A 21,178-nucleotide genomic window follows, 5' to 3' on the forward strand; every position below is an offset into this window, starting at 1 on the left:
CAACTCGCGTCTCCGGGAGAGCCAGCTGATTCACAACGCCTCGGCCAATCGCCTTTCCTCCGATCTGTCACTGAAACATAGCACACCAGTCACCGCCAGAGAGTCAGGGCTTAAAGACAGGTTCTGCAGGAGCCCATTCAATCACAACACGGCCGATCTGCAGCTTAACTCTAACCGCCAGGCCTTGCCCGGTCTCCCTGAACGACCTGCATTAACAAACACCCTCTCCATCTAAGTTCAAAACTAACGCCTGACCCAGCGTCCCAAACGTGAAAGAGACTCCCACAGATCTGTGGGTGGAGAAGGGTTTCCAAATTCGCTTCGCAAAGTCCAATTCTGTGTGGTGCTGACTCCCGTGGTGGGAAAGATCCAAAACTGACACTCCAAGGTGTCGTCACCCAGTGGGTTTGGGCCCTTCCCCTGATGTCTCTCCGGGATTGACCCCTGCCCCTGATGTCTCTCTGGGACTGAGCCCTTCCCCTGATGTCTCTCCGGGACTGGGCCCTTCCCCCGATGTCTCTCTGGGACTGAGCCCTTCCCCTGATGTCTCTCTGGGACTGAGCCCTTCCCCTGACGATCTCTGTGACACTGGACCTTTTGTCTAGTATCCCCACTCTACGGAACTGGGCCCTGAAACTTGGGCTCCTGAATCAATCTAAAGGTTAGTGGGTGATGCCCAGGGCAGCAGGTGGTGGTTCAGTGTACTCACTGGAGCAGGAGGTCCTGGCCAACGTATATCACAACGTATTCTGTGCCTGTCTTAGAAGTAAGCCGGCTTTGGCACTTTTACTTCTTCATCCTGTGAGCGGAGGAGGGGGAGAGTCTTAAACAAAGAGAAACTGATATCGTATATAATACCCCAGTGAGAGTCAGTGTGTGTGGGACCCGTATCCCAGTGAGAGTCAGTGTGTGTGGGACCAGTACCCCAGTGAGAGTCATTGTGTGTGGAACCCGTACCCCAGTGAGAGTCATTGTGTGTGGAACCCGTACCCCAGTGAGAGTCAGTGTGTGTGGGACCCGTACCCCAGTGAGAGTCATTGTGTGTGGAACCCGTACCCCAGTGAGAGTCAGTGTGTGTGGGACCCGTACCCCAGTGAGAGTCAGTGTGTGTGGGACCCGTACCCCAGTGAGAGTCAGTGTGTGTGGGACCCGTACCCCAGTGAGAGTCAGTGTGTGTGTGGGACCCGTACCCCAGTGAGAGACGGGGGGCTGATACAAAGTTTGAAAAAAACAGATTGTGGAATTAAAGGAGGTTAGGAACGGAAGAGAAACAAAAGTCACTCACCCAGTCCACATTGACCGAGCAGGGGCTGCAGCTCCTGAGAGACTTCTCATTCTTCCTATCCGGGAAATCCACTCTTTTCTGGGATGGTTCCGGCTGCTTCTGTCTTTCACTCATTCTCAGTGCCATCATCTCCTTCCTCAACAGGTGCAGGGCAAATTCCTGCTTTTCCAGAGAGGGAGAGAGAGAAGAACCTCAGCTATCAGTCTGTGCTCGCTCCATCACTCTTACCCTGCTCCCCTCTCATTAACTCAGGATATGACAGTTTCATTCCTGTCCCTAACTCACAACCAACACAGCGGATATCAAATTTTTTTTAATTCATTCACAGTCACTGGCTGGGCCAGCATTTATTGCCCATCCCTTGAGAAGGTGGTGCTGAGCTGCCTTCTTGAACTGCTGCAGTCCATGTGGTGTAGGTACACCCACAGTGCTGTTAGGGAGGGAGTTCCAGGATTTGACACAGCGACAGTGAAGGAACGGCCAATATATTTCCAAGTCAGGATGGTGAGTGCTTGGAGGGGAACTTCCAAGTGCCATGTGTCTGCTGCCCTTGTCCTTCTAGATGGTAGCAGCTGTGGGTTTGGAAGGAGCCTTGGTGAATTCCTGCAGTGCATCTTGTAGATGGTACACACACTGCTGCTACTGTGCGTCGGTGGTGGAGGGAGTGAATGTTTGTGGATGGGGTGTCAATCAAGCGGGGCTGCTTTGTCCTGGATGGTGTTGAGCTTCTTGAGTGTTGTGGGAGCTGCACTCATCCAGGCAAATGGAGAGTATTCCATCACACTCCTGACTTGTGCCTTGTAGATAGTGGACAGGCTTTGGGGAGTCAGGAGGTGAGTTACTCGCTGCAGGATTCCTAGCCTCAGACCTTCTCTTGTAGCCACAGTATTTATAAGGCTAGTCCAGTTCAGTTTCTGGTCAATGGTAACCCCCAGGACATTGATAGTGGGGGATTCAGTGATGGTAATGCCATTGAACATCAAGGGGCGATGGTTGGATTCTGTCTTGTTGGGAGATGGTCATTGCCTGACACTTGTGTGGCGCAAATGTTTCCTTCCAACTTGTCAGCCCAAGCTTTTGAGGGAGTTCGCTCTGCACATATTGGCTCCTGGATTTCTTGTCTCAACTGCATTTCAGAAATATTTTCTCAGTTGTAAAACAGTTATGGTAATTTCCGAGGATATCCCAAGCTTCTATATAGAAGCAATCAGTTAATTTTAATTTAAAATGTTCTCTCTATGGGGTACTGTACTGTACTGGGGTACAATTCCACACACACTGACTCTCACTGGGGTACGGGTCCCACACACTGACTCTCACTGGGGTACAGGTCCCACACACACTGACTCTCACTGGTGTACGGGTCCCACACACACTGACTCTCACTGGGGTATGGGTTCCAATCACACTGACTCTCACTGGGGTACGGGTCCCACACACACTGACTCTCACTGGGGTACGGGTCCCACACACACTGACTCTCACTGGGGTACGGGTCCCACACACACACTGTCTCTCACTGGGGTACGGGTCCCACACACACTGACTCTCACTGGTGTACGGGTCCCACACACACTGACTCTCACTGGGGTACGGGTCCCACACACACTGACTCTCACTGGGGTACGGGTCCCACACACACACTGACTCTCACTGGGGTACGGGTCCCACACACACTGACTCTCACTGGGGTACGGGTCCCACACACTGACTCTCACTGGGGTACGGGTCCCACACACACTGACTCTCACTGGGGTACGGGTCCCACACACACTGACTCTCACTGGGGTATGGGTCCCACACACACCGACTCTTAACTGACAGATGGTTTACAATGGGTTAAACAATGACCAGTCCAGAGTTATATGCCAGGCTGACAAAGTCTGTAGCTGTGCTACTGTGGAGGGCATCACAGTTGAGCCACGTGGGTCATGCACCTTTTTCCCAGCAGCAATGGTCGGACAGCGAGCAAGAGGTGACTATTACCAATGGGAGAAAGCAATTGTAGCTCCGCTTCCACTGACACAATGAATGGCTCCCCTCAAAGGGATGGGGAGTTTCACACTGCCTCGTGACCTGGGTGACTCTGAGGCATCAGGGCAGCGTTTGTCCCAAGTGGTCCATCAGCAGCATCCTGCACTAAACCTCAATCGCCAACAAGCACAGATATTGATGCCGTGATCAGCTCTTGAAACCACTGACCATCAGAACTCACCTCATCCTGGGCGATCTGGGCCACTTTCTCATCTCTCTTTGCCTTTTGCAGTTGAGCTTTCTGCAAAGAAGGTGAACGAGAATTCGGTAAATCCAAAAGAAACCTTTCAATCTTTCAAGATCTCCTCTCACACAGACCCTCTGGTGCCCAATATCCAGCCCAGGTAATAAACATCTGAGGAGGATTCGAAGGGCATCACTGATGCAGCTCAATCCTGTCTTCCAATGGAGTCACTTGTTCAGGGACAGGGCATGGAGCCTTGCACATTTACATCTCAAAATCAGTGGCACTAAGGCCAACTATTATACCCCTCACACTGCTCAATAGGGGCTCATGTACACAGTCACATACACTGCAGCAAGTGGGATCAGGTACAGCCACGCATGGTGTTACGCAGCAGAGTCAGGACAGAAACAGGCCATTCAGCCCATCCAGTTTATGATGTCATATTATGTACAACAGCGAGAGGGAGCGGCAGCTTCACATGGCTCAGGGAGAGACAGAGAGACAGACCCACACAGGGCAAGAGAGAGTTGGAGAAATGGGGTGGTGGTGGAGGGGACAAGAGAGAAATAGAGAGGGAGAGAGAGAGGAGAGAGAGAGATTTGTGGCCTGGGGAAACGGAGAATAAGAACAGCAATGAAGATGGTAATTTTTTATTCATTCATGGGATGTGGGCTTCATTGGGTGGGCCAGCATTTATTGCCCATCCCTAATTGCCCCTTGAGAAGGTGGTGGTGAGCTGCCTTCTTGAACCGCTGCAGTCCATGTGGTGTAGGTATACCCACCGTGCTGTTAGGAAAGGAGTTCCAGGATTTTGACCCAGCGACAGTGAAGGAACTGCGATATATTTCCAAGTCAGGATGGTGAGTGGCTTGGACAGGGACTTGCAGGTGGTGGTGTTCCCATGTGTCTGCTGCCCTTGTCCTTCTAGATGGTAGTGGTCATGGGTTTGGAAGGTGCTGTCTAAGGAGCCTTGGTGAATTCCTGCAGTGCATCTTGTAGATGGTACACACACTGCTGCTACTGTGCATCGGTGCCGGAGGGAGTGGATGTTTGTGGATGTGGGGCCAATCAAGCGGCTGCTTTGTCCTGGATGGTGTTGAGCTTCTTGAGTGTTGTGGGAGCTGCACTCATCCAGGCAAGTGGGGAGTATTCCATCACACTCCTGACTTGTGCCTTGCAGATGGTGGACAGGCTTTGGGAGTCAGGGGGTGAGTTACTCATTGCAGGATTCCCAGCCTCTGACCTGCTCTTGTAGCCACAGTATTTATATGGCTAGTCCAGTTCAGTTTCTGGTCAATGGTAACCCGCAGGATGTTGATAGAGGTGGATTCAGTGATGGTAATTTCATTGAATGTTATGGGGCGATGGTTAGATTCTCTCTTATTGGAGATCATCATTGCCTGGCACTTGGGTGGCGCGAATGTTACTTGCCGCCTGTCAGCCCAAGCCTGGATATTGTCCAGGTCTTGCTGCATTTGGACATGGACTGCTTCAGTATCTGAGGAGTCGTGAATGGTGCTGAACATTGTGTAATCATCAGCAAACATCCCCACTTCTGGCCTTACGACGGAAGGAAGGTCATCGATGAAGCAGCTGAAGATGGTTGGGCTGAGGACACTACCCTGAGGAACTCCTGCAGTGATGTCCTGGAGCTGAGATGACTGATCTCCAACAACCACAACCATTTTCCTTTGTGCTAGATATGACTCCAACCAGCAGAGAGCTTTCCTCCTGATTCTGACTGACTCCAGTTTTGCTAGGACTCCTTGATGCCACACTCAGTCAAATGCTGCCTTGATGTCAAGGCCAGTCACTCTCACCTCACCTCGGGAGTTCAGCTCTTTTGTTCATGTTTGACCCAAGGCTGTAATGAGGTCAGGATCTGAGTGGCCCTGGCGGAACCCAAACTGGGCATCAGTGAGCAGGTTATTGCTAAGCAAGTGCCGCTTGATAGCACTGTTGATGACCCCTTCCATTACTTTACTGATGAAGGAGAGTAGACTGATGGGGCGGTAATTGGCCAGGTGTGTGTACAGGACATACCTGGGCAATTTTCCACATAGCTGGGTAGATGCCAGTGTTGTAGCTGTACTGGAACAGCTTGGCTAGGGGTGCGGCAAGTTCTGGAGCACAAGTCTTCAGTACTATTGCTGGAATATTGTCAGGGCCCATAGCCTTTGCAGTATCCAGTGCCTTCAGCCATTGCTTGATATCACATGGAGTGAACTGAATTTGTTGAAGACAGGCATCTATGATGCTGAGGATCATCCACTTGGCACTTCTGGCTGAAGATTGTAGCAAATGCTTCAGCCTTATCTTTTGCACTGATGTGCTGGGCTCCTCCATCATTGAAGATGGGGATATTTGTGGAGCCTCCTCCTCTAGTGAGTTGTTTAATAGTCCATCAACATTCACGACTGGATGTGGCAGGACTGCAGAGCTTAGATCTGATCCGTTGATTGTGGGATTGCTTAACTCTATTTTCACTTGCTGCTTATGCTGTTTGGCAAGCAAGTAGTCCTGTGTTATAGCTTCACCAGGTTGAACCATGCCTGATGCTGCTCCTGGCATGCCCTCCTGTACCCTTCATTGAACCAGGTTGCTCCCCTGGCTTGGTGGTAATGGTAGAGTGGGGGATATGCCAGGCCATGAGGCTACAGATTGTGTTCGAGTACAATTCTGCTGCTGCTGATGGCCCACAGCACCTCATGGATGCCCAGTCTTGAGTTTCTAGGTCTTTTCAAAATCTATCCCATTTAGCACAGTGGTAGTGCCACACAACACGATGGAGAGTATCCTCAATGCGAAGGCAGGACTTCAGCTCCACGGTGACTGTGCAGTGGTCACTCATACCGATACTGTATCATGGACAGATGCATCTGCAGCAGGCAGGTTGTTGAGGATGAGGTCAAGTATGTTTTTCCCTCACCACCTGCTGCAGACCCAGTCTAGCAGCTACGTCCTTTAGGACTTGGCCAGCTTGGTCAATAGTGGTGCTATCGAGCCACTCTTGGTGATGGACATAGAAGACCCCCACCTAGGGTACATTCTGCACCCTTGCCACCCTCAGTGCTTCCTCCAAGTGGTGTTCAACATGGAGAAGCACTGATTCATCAGCTGAGGGAGGGCGGTACGTGTAATCAGCAGCTTTCCTTGTCCAAGTTTGACCTGATGCCCTGAGACTTCATGGGGTCCAGCGTCAATGTTGAGGACTCCCAGGGCAACTCCCTCCTGACTGTATACCACTGTGCCACCACCTCTGCTGGGTCTATCCTGCCGGTGGGACAGGACATTCCCAGGGATGGTGATGGTGGTGTCTGGGACATTATCTGTAAGGAATGATTCCGTGAGGATGACTATGTCAGGCTGTTGCTTAACTAGTCTGTGAGACAGCTCCCCCAATTTTGGCACTAGCCTCCAGATGTTCGTAAGGAGGGTTTTGCAGGGTCGACAGGGCTGAGATTGCCGTTGTTGTTTCCGGTGCCTAGGTCAATGCCGGGTGGTCTGTCCGGTTTCATTCCTCTTTTGAGACTTTGTAGCGGTTTGATACAACTGAGTGACTTGCTCGGCCATTTCAGAGGCAACCACATTGCTGTGGGTCTGGAGTCAGGAGTCTGGAGTCAGATTCCCTTCTCTAAAGGACATTAGTGAACCAGATGGGTTTTTACAAGAATCGACAATGGTTTCACGCTCGTCATTAGACTTTTAACTCCAGATTTTTATGGAATTCAAATTCTGGGTCCCCAGAGCATTACCCTGGGTCTCTGGGTTATTAGTCCAGTGACAATACCATGACACCCACCCTCCCCCCACCCAAACCATAGGCCCTGGGTTTGACCTGTCCTCCAGTTTAGTTCTTACTCACTCTCAGTTCCATTGCTTGGAAGTCTTTCAGTATTTCATCGCTGCACCATGAGTGAACGCTGACTCCATTCCTCAGGTTCCTGGACTTCTCACTGGCAAATTTCTTCCTGGTTTCAGAAACTCTCTGTTCACCTGTTACTTACAAAGGCACAAAAAAAAGCAAATTCAGCTGCTAGAACTGCAACTGTATCCATTCCTTACAGACTGCCCGCTCCTGTGCCCGCACCCATTCCCGTACCCATGCCAGTACCTGTACCAGCACCCACCACCCACTCCTGTGCCCAGTCCCGTACCCAATCAGTACCCATACCCCCACCCCACCCACTCCCATACCCAATCGTGCCCAGTCCTGTACCCTATCCTGTACCCATTCCCAAACCCATGCCAGTACCTGTACCCACTCTGTTACCCACTCCTGTATTCGCACCCACTCCCGTACCCACGCCAGTACCCGTACCCACTCCCACACCCAATCATGCCCAGTCCTGTACCCAATCCTGTACCCATTCCCGAACCCATGCCAGCACCCATACCCACTCCTTTACCAACTCCTGTATCCGCACCCTCCCGTACCCACACCAGTACCCGTAACCACTCCGCTACCCACTCCTGTACCCACTCCGTTACCCACTCCTGTATCTGCACCCTTCCGTACCCACACCAGTACCCGTACCCACTCCATTACCCACTCCTGTACCCACGCCAGTACCCGTACCCACTCTCGTACCCAGTCCTGTTAACCACTCCTGTGCCCCCACCCACTCCTGTACCAACGCCAGTACCCGTACCCACACCCACTCCCGTACCCAGTCCCATTACCCACTCCTGTGCCTGCATCCATTCCCGAACCCACACCCACCCCACTCCCGTACCCACTCCTGTACCCAATCCCGCAGCCACTCCAGCACTCACTCCTCCGCACACTCCTGTGCCTAGTCCCATACCCAGTCCCATACCTTCATGGAGCCTGTTCTCTTGCCAGTTTAATGGGGAGGGTGTTTGACTGTGATCAGCTTTGCTTCTTCCCGATCTATCCTTGATTCTGTCTTCATGAGCTCTGACCCAGTTAGGTTCTTTCCACTGGCTGCGCAGCAAATTCCTGTGATTCACTTCCTTTCCAAAAAGGAGCAAAACATTCTGTCACCAGAAAATCCCCATTTATTTTTCACCATACATCCAGACTGCAGGAGCCTCTCTAAGCAGACGATCACCTCAGGGACCAAGGGAGGAAGGAACATCAACAATCCCCATGGAGAAAGATCCTCACTAGGGGATCATGCACTACCAGATCATGATGGAGAGAGATCCCTACCACCAGATCATCATGGAGAGAGATCCTGATCACTGTGGAGTGTGTTCCCAGACACCAGATCACCGTGGAGAGAAATTATCAGCGCCAGATCACCGTGGAGGGAGGCTCCCGCCACTAGATCACCATGGAGGGAGGCCACAGCCACCAGATCACCACAGAGAGAGTTCCCTACCACCAGATCACCATGGAGTGATACCCACCACCAGGTCATCACAGGGAGAGATCCCTGCCACCAGATCACTGTGGCAGGAGATTCCTACCACCAAATCACCATAGAGATATCCCCACCACTAGATCACCATTGAGGGAGAGCCCTGCCACCAGATCACCATGGAGGGAGATCATCACCACCAGAGCCCCTTGGAGTGAGATCCCCAACAGTTAATCACCATGGAAAGAAATCCCCACCACTAGATCATGGAAATAGATCCCTACCACCAGATCACTGTGGAAGAAGATCCCTACCACCAAGTCACCATGAGGAGAAACACTACCACCAGATTTCCATGGAGGGAGATCCCCACCACCAGATCACCATGGAGAGACATTACCACCACCAGATCACCATGGAGATCCCCACAACCAGGTCACCGTGGAAGGGGATACCCACCACCAGATCACAGTGGAAAGAGCTCCTTTCCACCAGATTGCCACAGAGAGAGATCCTTACCACCGGATCACTGTGGCAAGAGGTCTCTTCTGCCAGATCACCACAGAGAGGGATTCCCCACCACCAGATCGCCAAGGTGAGAGACCCCCCCACCAGGTTACTATTGAGGGAGAGCCCTGCCACCAGATCACCGTGGAGGGGGATCCCTGCCATCAGATCACCTTGGAGGGAGACCCCCACCACAAAATCACCATGGAGAGAGATTCCCACCACCAGATCACTGTGGCAGGAGATCTCTACCGCCAAGTCACCATGGAGAGATATCCCCACTATTAGGTCACCATGGAGAGAGATTCCCACCACCAGATCACCAAAGAGGAGAAATTACTACCATCAGATCACAATGGAGATCCCCACCACCAGATCACAATGGAGAGATATCCCCACCACCAGATCCCTCCCCACCAACTGATTACAGTGGAGAGATCTCCCCCCCACCTCACTAAGACAGCTCGGCCCCACTGTCTGCCCCGTATTAAACAGAATATGGGAGGGCTCGATGACCACCCTGCACCACCCACACCCACTGTGGAAGATTACATCTCTGAATTGTAAAGGAAGAAAGAACTTCTCTTCACCTCCGGTCCGTTTGTAGCCCTCGGCGATGGTTCATCCCTCCAGCAAAAGCGGCCCGCGTGAGCAGGCGATGCCTTGGGCCGATCGCTGCTGGGATTCCTGACGGAGTCTTTCTCCGCGGGCAGATGAGGTGGCGATGTGCCATCCTCCCGAGCGTCACCAGCTGGCAGGGAAGATAACAACTTTCGGCTGGTTGGAGAAGCCTCCACAGGTTTACCTCGGTCCATTTCTGGAGAGCTCCCTTTGAAATTCAGGGATGGTTTGCTGAGGTGTTTCGGAGGCGAGGATCCCTTTCCTTTCCGTTTATCCAGTAGGTAATCAATAATCGTGTCCGTGTCTTTGGCGCCCAATCGGTACTGGATGGCATTTCCTTTGCCAGCCAATGGGAAATGAGATGAGCTTTTCCTCTCTTTGATAGCCAATGGGGATTGGGCATCCTTTCCCCTGGCAGCCAATGGAATTTGGACTTGCCTTCCCTTCCCTTCAACAGCCAATGGAGAATGGACATGCTTCTGCCTGCCCACCATTGGGGAACGAACTTCCTTTCCCTTCAGCTCCAATGGATGTTGCACTTGCTTCTGTTTGCTGGTCTCTGACCAATGGGCAGGCTTCATCTTCTCTTCAGGGTCCAACAGGAAATGGACTTGTTTTACTTTCGCCTTGGTGCGTTGTGGGTAATGGGTGGGCCTTTCACTGCCGACCAATGAGCGAGTGGCCTGCGTCTGATTGACAGCCAGTAGTTGGCAAGCTTGCTTTTCACCAACGACCAATGGGTGATGGGCTTGCTTCTTCTCTTTAACAGCCAATGGGTGATGCCCTCTCTCCTCGTTGGGTCTCTCCTCCTGTTTCAGCCTCTCCGTGGGATCCAGTGGATGGTGGAGATGATTGGCTCTTTGCTCAACATCCAATCGGCTGTGACGATCTCTCTGGGGGTCTGCCGTCGGCCTGGGATCCCCCTGGCCTCTGTGGATGCGTCTGATGGTCTCCTGACCATTTCCGCGCTGGGGCATCGGCTGAGCTGGTCCTTCGCCGTTCTGCCCAGCTCGAGGGCTGACCTCGGATCTGGCCCGCAGCCGGAATTCCCCGGCGTCGCGTCTGCGTTTCCGGCGTCTCGAGTGCGACTCCGAGTCCGAGGCGCTCTGCCGAGCGACATCGAGGCTCTCTCCGTGGACAAGGCCGGATTGGGAGCCGGGAGAGAGCCTGAAGCGATCGGATCCCTCCTCAACTTGGCAGCGGGGGCTTCCGCCAGGGATCGTCGGCTTTGACGCTGGATGCTCACCGTCCTCAGTATAACTCCAATCCGATGGACAATCCCGCCGCCTTTGCCCGTCCCTTTCTTTGCCGCCTACAGCGTCCTGCCTCCCTTCAGGCCGAGGCCTGTGCCTCTCGAGTTGGGGCTTTGACCTGGTATGGAAAGTGCGAGGAAAACCTTCCGTGAGGGTCTGCTCCATCCCGGCTGCCCGCTTGCCACGAGGAACGCCGTGGATCGGAGAGGGAGAAATTCCCAGTCGCTCTGTGGGCGGGTGTTTGATGACCAGGCCTCGAGTAGATCCATCGTGGACAGCCTCGCCTGCTCCTGGCTCTGACCCAGCATTGCGGCGCCGATGCTTTCCGTCTCTCTGCCTCTCATCCCAGCCAGCGCCCTCCTCCAGCCCTCTCCAGACAAAGGGCTTGCGAGACCTGGGTTGGCCGTAGTGAGGAGATTCCTGCCGTGCGGGCAGATCCCAGGGATCCGGTGAATCTGGAGATGGGAAGGAAGGAGAAAGTTAGTGCTGAGAAGAGGAACAGAGAGCCCCTCCGCCACACCCCACTGCCCCTCCCCGCTCATGATCCCCCCACCCCCAGGTCGCTCGCGAGTGCAGAGTCAACATCGAGCAAAGCGGAAGTGAATTATTTCCCCAAATCAGGAGCCCGGGGTCAGCCGGGGACACCAGTTACCTTCATCCCCCTGCCCCATCGCACAATCTGTCCTCTGCTCCACGTCATGACGTTCTCCTGCCTCTCTTGCAAAACACCTCAACCTGCTGCTCACCTGTGGATCAAATAAGAACAAACAGCGGGGTTTAAAACACCAAAATCCAGAGTGAGATCCCTCCCCTCTCCACCACCCCCTCCCCAAAACAGCCAAACTGGACCGAACCCCTCAGGGTCAGCAGGAACCCTCCCTAACCCAGGACTCACTGGACAGTGACCGGGAGCAGGAACCCTCCCTAACCCAGGGCTCACTGGACAGTGACCAGGAGCAGGAACCCTCCCTGACCCAGGACTCACTGGACAGTGACCGGGAGCAGGAACCTTCCCTGACCAAGGACTCACTGGACAGTGACCGGGAGCAGGAACCCTCCCTAACCCAGGACTCACTGGACAGTGATCGGGAGCAGGAACCCTCCCTGACCAAGGACTCACTGGACAGTGACCGGGAGCAGGAACCCTCCCTAACCCAGGACTCACTGGACAGTGACCGGGAGCAGGAACCCTCCCTAACCCAGGGCTCACTGGACAGTGACCAGGAGCAGGAACCCTCCCTAACCCAGGACTCACTGGACAGTGATCGGGAGCAGGAACCCTCCCTAACCAGAGCTCACTGGACAGTGACCGGGAGCAGGAACCCTCCCTAACCCAGGACTCACTGGACAGTGACCGGGAGCAGGAACCCTCCCTAACCAGAGCTCACTGGACAGTGACCGGGAGCAGGAACCCTCCCTAACCCAGGGCTCACTGGACAGTGACCGGGAGCAGGAACCCTCCCTGACCCAGGACTCACTGGACAGTGACCGGGAGCAGGAACCCTCCCTGACCCAGGACTCACTGGACACTGACCGGGAGCAGGAACCCTCCCTAACTCAGGGCTCACTGGACAGTGACCAGGAGCAGGAACCCTCCCTGACCCAGGACTCACTGGACACTGACCGGGAGCAGGAACCCTCCCTAACTCAGGGCTCACTGGACAGTGACCGAGAGCAGGAACCCTCCCTGACCCAGGGCTCACTGGACAGTGACCGGGAGCAGGAACCCTCCCTGACCCAGGACTCACTGGACACTGACCGGGAGCAGGAACCCTCCCTGACCCAGGACTCACTGGACAGTGACCGGGAGCAGGAACCCTCCCTGACCCAGGACTCACTGGACAGTGACCGGGAGCAGGAACCCTCCCTGACCCAGGACTCACTGGACAGTGACCGGGAGCAGGAACACTCCCTGACCCAGGACTCACTGGACAGTGACCGGGAGCAGGAACCCTCCCTGACCCAGGACTCACTGGACAGTGACCGGGAGCAGGAACCCTCCCTAACCCAGGACTCACTGGACAGTGACCGGGAGCAGGAACCCTCCCTGACCAAGGACTCACTGGACAGTGACCGGGAGCAGGAACACTCCCTGACCCAGGACTCACTGGACAGTGACCGGGAGCAGGAACCCTCCCTGACCCAGGACTCACTGGACAGTGACCGGGAGCAGGAACCCTCCCTGACCAAGGACTCACTGGACAGTGACCGGGAGCAGGAACCCTCCCTAACCCAGGGCTCACTGGACAGTGACCGGGAGCAGGAACCCTCCCTAACACAGGGCTCACTGGACAGTGACCGGGAGCAGGAACCCTCCCTGACCAAGGACTCACTGGACAGTGACCGGGAGCAGGAACCCTCCCTAACCCAGGGCTCACTGGACAGTGACCGGGAGCAGGAACCCTCCCTGACCAAGGACTCACTGGACAGTGACCAGGAGCAGGAACCCTCCCTAACCCAGGACTCACTGGACAGTGACCGGGAGCAGGAACCCTCCCTGACCAAGGACTCACTGGACAGTGACCGGGAGCAGGAACCCTCCCTAACCCAGGGCTCACTGGACAGTGACCGGGAGCAGGAACCCTCCCTGACCCAGGGCTCACTGGACAGTGACCGGGAGCAGGAACCCTCCCTAACCCAGGGCTCACTGGACAGTGACCGGGAGCAGGAACCCTCCCTAACCCAGGGCTCACTGGACAGTGACCGGGAGCAGGAACCCTCCCTGACCCAGGGCTCACTGGACAGTGACCGGGAGCAGGAACCCTCCCTGACCCAGGGCTCACTGGACAGTGACCGGGAGCAGGAACCCTCCCTAACCCAGGACTCACTGGACAGTGACCGGGAGCAGGAACCCGAGCTGATTCCTAATTCCCAGTGCTCGGTCTGGTTGTTGCTCAGACCACCACAGGGATATCTGAAAACGCAGAGCTGGTCGGGATGAGCCCAAAGGATCTCCCTGGCTCTGTAGCTACCCACAAAGTCACCCCACTGTTACGCTCCAAGTCAATCATCGCCCAGTGGGGAAATTTTATCACTTGACTCTGAAGGCTGTGGGTTCAAGCCCCACTCCAGAGCCTTGAGAACAAAATCCAAATAGATACTCCCAGTACAGTACTGAGGGAGCGCCGCACTGTCGGAGGGTCAGTACCGAGGGAGCGCCGCACTGTCGGAGGGTCAGTACCGAGGGAGCGCCGCACTGTCGGAGGGTCAGTACCGAGGGAGTGCCGCACTGTCGGAGGGTCAGTACCGAGGGAGTGCCGCACTGTCGGAGGGTCAGTACCGAGGGAGTGCCGCACTGTCGGAGGGTCAGTACCGAGGGAGTGCCGCACTGTCGGAGGGTCAGTACCGAGGGAGTGCCGCACTGTCGGAGGGTCAGTACCGAGGGAGTGCCGCACTGTCGGAGGGTCAGTACCGAGGGAGTGCCGCACTGTCGGAGGGTCAGTACCGAGGGAGTGCCGCACTGTCGGAGGGTCAGTACCGAGGGAGTGCCGCACTGTCGGAGGGTCAGTACCGAGGGAGTGCCGCACTGTCGGAGGGTCAGTACCGAGGGAGTGCCGCACTGTCGGAGGGTCAGTACCGAGGGAGTGCCGCACTGTCGGAGGGTCAGTACCGAGGGAGTGCCGCACTGTCGGAGGGTCAGTACCGAGGGAGTGCCGCACTGTCGGAGGGTCAGTACCGAGGGAGTGCCGCACTGTCGGAGGGTCAGTACCGAGGGAGTGCCGCACTGTCGGAGGGTCAGTACCGAGGGAGTGCCGCACTGTCGGAGGGTCAGTACCGAGGGAGTGCCGCACTGTCGGAGGGTCAGTACCGAGGGAGTGCCGCACTGTCGGAGGGTCAGTACCGAGGGAGTGCCGCACTGTCGGAGGGTCAGTACCGAGGGAGTGCCGCACTGTCGGAGGGTCAGTACCGAGGGAGTGCCGCACTGTCGGAGGGTCAGTACCGAGGGAGTGCCGCACTGTCGGAGGGTCAGTACCGAGGGAGTGCCGCACTGTCGGAGGGTCAGTACCGAGGGAGTGCCGCACTGTCGGAGGGTCAGTACCGAGGGAGTGCCGCACTGTCGGAGGGTCAGTACCGAGGGAGTGCCGCACTGTCGGAGGGTCAGTACCGAGGGAGTGCCGCACTGTCGGAGGGTCAGTACCGAGGGAGTGCCGCACTGTCGGAGGGTCAGTCCCGAGGGAGTGCCGCACTGTCGGAGGGTCAGTACCGAGGGAGTGCCGCACTGTCGGAGGGTCAGTCCCGAGGGAGTGCCGCACTGTCGGAGGGTCAGTCCCGAGGGAGTGCCGCACTGTCGGAGGGTCAGTCCCGAGGGAGTGCCGCACTGTCGGAGGGTCAGTCCCGAGGGAGTGCCGCACTGTCGGAGGGTCAGTACCGAGGGAGTGCCGCACTGTCGGAGGGTCAGTACCGAGGGAGTGCCGCACTGTCGGAGGGTCAGTACCGAGGGAGTGCCGCACTGTCGGAGGGTCAGTACCGAGGGAGTGCCGCACTGTCGGAGGGTCAGTACCGAGGGAGTGCCGCACTGTCGGAGGGTCAGTACCGAGGGAGTGCCGCACTGTCGGAGGGTCAGTACCGAGGGAGTGCCGCACTGTCGGAGGGTCAGTGCTGCATTGTCGGAGGGTCAGTACTGAGGGAGCGCCGCACTGTCAGAGGGTCAGTACTGAGGGAGCACCGCACTGTCAGAGGGTCAGTACTGAGGGAGTGCTGCACTGTCAGAGGGTCAGTACTGAGGGAGCGCCGCACTGTCGGAGGGTCAGTACTGAGGGAGTGCCGCACTGTCGGAGGGTCAGTACTGAGGGAGTGCCGCACTGTCGGAGGGACCGTCTTTCAAATGAGATTTTAAACCGATGCCCTGTAAGGCCTTTAAAGTGGACATAAATGATTCTGCTGCCAATATTAGAAGGGCAGTGGGGAGTTCACCCAGGTGCCCTGGAGCCAATATTTATCCCTCAACCAACATCAATTAAACAGATGATCTCAGTCATTATCACATCGGTATTTGTGGAATCTTGATCTGCCGCGTGTCCTACAACAGTGACTATACTTCAGAAAGTACTTCCTTGTTGTAAACCACCCATCGGTCATGGTAAGGTTGTGATCGGTGCTGTGGAGATGCAAGTTCTTTCTATATTTTGACTTCCAGCCTTCCACATTCAATGCTGAGTGATAATCTTACCTCTTTATACCTTTGCTGCTGACGTCTGTTGTCTTCTTCCTGCTCTTGTTCCTCTTGGATGGTCGGAGCGTAATCACTCCCCACGTCCTCACTGCCAGGGAAGAGACACTGGTTAAAATCCCCCCAGGACCAAAATACTGCACTGAACTCAGAGCAGGAGTATCCGTCTGGCTGTCGCTCTCTAAAAGGCAGGGTGGGTTTTCTGACTGCAGGAACGCACCAGGGCTCCTTCAACAGCGCCTTCCAAGCCTGCGACCTCTAACATCTAGCAGGAGTGGATGGGCTGAATGGCCTGTTTCTGCGCCGTATATCCTATATAATCCCATGAGCTATGAGAGGGCTGTTTGACCACATAGGGAATCGCAGAAAGTATCTGTTAAGCTGAATGTGCAGCCTAAGTCTCAGCATGAGGGAGGGAGGTGTGAGTTCTTATTTTTTATTCTTTCACGGGGACGTGGGTGTCACATCGAGGCCAGCATTTATTACCCATCCCTATTTGCCCCTTGAGAATGTGGGTGGTGAGCTGCCCCCTGCAGTCCCTGTGGTGTAGGTACACCCACCGTGCTGTTAGGGAGGGAGTTCCAGGATTTTGACCCAGCGACAGTGAAGGAACGGCCGATATATTTCCAAGTCAGGATGGTGAGTGACTTGGAGGAGAAATTATAGGTGGTGGTGTTCCCCATGTGTCTGCTGCCCTTGTCCTTCGAGGTGGTAGAGGGCGTGGATTGGAAGGTGCTGTTGAAGGAGCCTTGGTGAGTTGCTGCAGAGCATCTGCTGCCCCTGTGGGTCGTTGGTGGAGGAGTGACTATTGAAGGTGGTTTTGTGGCCAGGAGCTGTAGGAGGTTACAGAAATAGGGAGGGGGGGCGAGGCCATGGAGAAATTTGAAAACAAGGAGGAGAATTTCAAAATTGAGGTGTTGTTAGACAGGGAGGCAACTGTGGGTCAGCGAGCACGGGGTGGGGGTGCTGATGGAAGCGTTAGGACACAGAGGACCGAATCTTTCAGTAAGCTGAAGTTTACAGAGGGAGACCAGCATGGAAAGCGCTGAAATCATCAATCACTAAACCTTTTAGGGGACACCAAGGAAAACAGAACAAAGACAAGTCGGTGGATTTGAGGGTCAGCCAGGATCTACTCGAATGGAGAAACAGGCTCGAGGGGTTGAATGGCCTTCTCCTGTTCCTGCCTTCTCAGTGAGAGGCAGAGCCTTCAGAAGAGGGGGAGAAAGTGAGCATAGAAGTAAACCAGAAGTTCAAGATCTGGAATCTGCGAACTCCACTCCTCTGAATTAGCGCTTCGGGCAGCCTGAGTCACAGCCAACTCCAGCTCACCCTCCATAGAGAGTCAAAAGTAAATCCTTGTCTTCACAGTGAATAGCTCTGCCCCATCAATCCCACTCACTCTACCCAGTCTCACCTGTGTTTGCGAAGTCTCTGGGTGAGCTGCCTTCTCTTCTCATCCTCCTCCTCCTGCAGTCTCCTCGCCACCTGGAGGTTTTGGCGAACTCGCTGGCTCTTCAGCTTGTTGGCAGAGAGATGCTGCTGAACTGTAACAGGAATGGAGAGGGCTAATAAAATCACTGAGGACACAGTTATAGATACACACACAGGCAGGCGCGTGCGCACAGACAGACAGGCGCGTGCGCACAGGCAGACAGGCGCGCGTGCGCACACAGACAGGCGAGTACGCGAACACACAGGCGAGTACGCGAACGCACAGGCGCGCACGCGAACACAGACAGGCGAGCACGCGAACACAGACAGGCGAGCACGCGAACACAGACAGGCGCGCACGCACACAGACACAGGTGCACACACACAGACACAGGTGCACACACATAGACAGGCAGAGAGAGATGGATACAGATATAAACAACACAATCACAGGCATAAACATACAAATAGGTACAGACACAAGTATCGACACACAGACAAGTACAAGCTTAAATATAAACAGACACAGGCCTAAATACACAGACACACAGATACACAGAGCCATAAATAGAGACATAAACACACAGACAGACACAGACAAACATATGCACACGGACACACAGAAACATACAAACACATACATGTTTGCATGTACATACAGCCATACTCACTCTCTTCTTCCTGCAGTACATGGGCAACTGTTTGATCTTCTAGAATCTGGAATGTTTGACAAACTGCAGGACAGAATATAGACATGGAGTCAGGAACAAGCTCACTCTCGGGCTGTCCCAGTCAGTGTAAAGGTGTCTCTTGGTGCAGGGCTGAGCTATGTCAGCGTACAGCAGCTGAGGACAAGGCTAGGCTCACCTCTGCTCAGCTCTGAGGCAAATATTCTACTGATACTCATGCTCCAGACTTACGTCGGAAGAGGCTGACAGTGAGGTGCTGACCTCGAGGGCAGGATTGGATTCAGCAAGAGTCAGGAGAGGTTTTAATATCCTCATCCTTGTTTTCAAATCCTTCCATGGTCTCACCCTTCCCGATCTCTGTAACCTCCTCCAGCCCCAAGACCCTCCGAGATCTCGGCGCTTCCCCCAATTTGGCCTCTTCAGCATCCCTGATTTTCATAACTCCACCAGGGGCGGCTGTGCCACCAGCCTCTTGGAATTCTCTCCCCAAACCTCTCCGCCCCGCTCTCCTCCTTTACCCTCCTTAAAATCCACCTCTTGGACCAAGCCACCTGTCTTAATATCTCTTTACTATGCTAAAGACGCTGTATAAATAAATGCAAGTTATTGTCGGTAAAGGGCAAATACTGAAAACAATCGCAAGAAATCTGAGGTGTGCTAAGTTTATATTTAATTTCAGGCACAGACCATTAAGGTTCTCTGCAAACCTTGTTAGAAATTTAAATTCCAATTCTTACCATCTTGGACTCGATTCATTCCCATCTCCCCATCCTCCATTTTCTATCCGTTCTCCATGAAGCCCTGCTGACCGCCAACAAACCGGCAGGAATCTCGGTGTTCACTGCCTGCTCATAGTTTCACTGCCTGTCAGGTTAGGCTTCAACTCCAAGTCGTTCAGCTTGTCTGCCCCAGCTTCACAGGACCTGCTATCTCCCGGATCTCTCAGTCCTTACAAGTTACTGGAGTCACTAACCCGATTTGAGACTCGGTCGGTAGTTTTGTTCACCGTGTTTCACAGGAATATTTTGCCAGATAGGTTACTGCATAGTTAAATTTATCACTTGTTCAGTTACCAGGTCTATCATTGTTCAATTTGAATTACTGAGGTTAGTAAGCAGTTTCTCGATTCGTTACTACACTTCAGTTAGTTCCTGCAGCTTTGTTAGTTGCTATGATTGGATTAATCTCTACAATTTATTATTAGTTAGTTTCACTAGTTATATCTTAGTTCCTGTATTTCAATGATGAGCTGCTGCAGATTATTGATTAGCTGCTCAGCGGTTACTGGCATTTAATGATCAATTATCACAGTTTACATATTAGTTACTGTTGTTTGATCAGTTACTGCAGTTTAACTACTCTGAATTATGGATTACTTACTGCAGTTTGATCAATTCAACTAGTTTAATGATCAGTTCCAGTAGTTTAACAAGTAGTTTCTGTAGATTAATGACTAGTTATAGTAGCTTAATTAATTCCAGTAGTTTAGTGAACAGTTCCTATAACTTAACCAGTTCTAATAGTTTGATTTCTGTAGTTCGATTAGTTACTGTAGTTTAACTCCAATAGTTTAGTGAGAAATTTTAGCAGCTTAATATTTAAGTCATGTATTTGATCAGTTCCAGTAGTTTAGCGATAACCTATTAAAGTTCAATGATCAGTTCCTGGAGTTTAATGCTGAGTTATAGCAGTTTAACTAGTTATTGTAGTTTAAAGACAGGTTACTGTAGTCTAATGATTATTTCCTGTAGTTTAATGATGAGTACAGCAGTTTAAATAGTTATTGTAGCTTAAAAGATACGTTAATGTAGTTTAATGATGATTTCCTGTAGCTTAACGATGAGTTATAGCAGTTTAATTAGTTATTTGTAGCTAAAAGACAGGTTACTGTAGTTAAATGATTATTTCCTGTAGATTTATCCGTTCTAGTAATTTAGTGGTTAATTACTGTGCTGTCTCCGGCTCCGAGGCTGTGATTTTGCTGCTTTCCCTCTCCCGGGGGCCGGGTTCCTCTCCGTCTCCGGGTCTCGGTCCCTCTACCTGAGGCCCTGAGGCCTGTCTCTGAACCTGGGCCTATTCCCGGTGGGCGGGGATCTGTACTGGGTGGGCGGGGTTTGCATCGATGGGCGGGGTTTGCATCGATGGGCGGGGCCCTATCCAGATGGGCGGGGCCGCGACACCAGGGGGCGGGGCCTTTGCCGACGGGCACCGCCTGTCGCCGTGGACGGATCCCCCCGCAGCCCAAGTCGCACCGATTTCAAAACAGCGAGTGCAGCCAGGGAGCTGCTCACTCCCTGTTCACCCATTGATCATCCCTCAATGAATCAATTATTGATCAGCTTTACTCACTGCTGCTGACAGGACACTTATTATTTATTCATGGGATGTGGGCTTCACTGGCTGGGCCCAGCATTTATTGCCCAGCCCTAATTGCCCCTTGAGAAGGTGGTGGTGAGCTGCTGCCTTCTTGAACCGCTGCAGCCCCTGTGGTGTAGGTACACCCACCGTGCTGTTAGGGAGGGAGCTCCAGGGTTTTGACCCAGCGACAGTGAAGGAACGGCCGATATATTTCCAAGTCAGGAGGGTGAGTGGGTTGGAGGGGAACTTCCAGGCGGTGGTGTTCCCCATGTGTCTGCTGCCCTTGTCCTTCTAGATGGGTAGCGGTCATGGG

At 53.7% G+C, this 21,178-nt stretch overlaps 1 protein-coding gene across 3 annotated transcripts; it reads right to left on the bottom strand.

Moving 5' to 3' along the window:
• Positions 1–589: 589 nt before the first annotated feature.
• On the bottom strand, positions 590–20,573 carry LOC144674284 (uncharacterized). Of its 3 annotated transcripts, none has more exons than XM_078535711.1 (11): positions 19,245–20,573; positions 18,490–18,552; positions 17,802–17,931; positions 16,385–16,475; positions 11,867–11,960; positions 9,931–11,669; positions 8,327–8,483; positions 7,372–7,508; positions 3,501–3,560; positions 1,286–1,444; positions 590–799 (listed from the first exon to the last, which is right to left on the bottom strand). In XM_078535711.1, the coding sequence occupies exons 1-11, from the start codon at positions 19,282–19,284 to the stop codon at positions 761–763; spliced, it is 2,709 nt and encodes a 902-aa protein (XP_078391837.1). In that variant the 5' UTR covers positions 19,285–20,573; the 3' UTR covers positions 590–760. The 3 variants fall into 3 exon arrangements, with proteins under 3 accessions (XP_078391837.1, XP_078391835.1, XP_078391836.1); XM_078535709.1 differs by having other exon boundaries at positions 8,327–8,507; XM_078535710.1 differs by having other exon boundaries at positions 592–799; positions 7,372–7,502; positions 8,327–8,507; positions 19,245–20,572.
• Positions 20,574–21,178: the final 605 nt, after the last annotated feature.

Source organism: Cetorhinus maximus, unplaced genomic scaffold, assembly GCF_964194155.1.
Source record: "Cetorhinus maximus unplaced genomic scaffold, sCetMax3.hap1.1 HAP1_SCAFFOLD_605, whole genome shotgun sequence".
Lineage (NCBI taxonomy): Eukaryota > Metazoa > Chordata > Chondrichthyes > Lamniformes > Cetorhinidae > Cetorhinus > Cetorhinus maximus.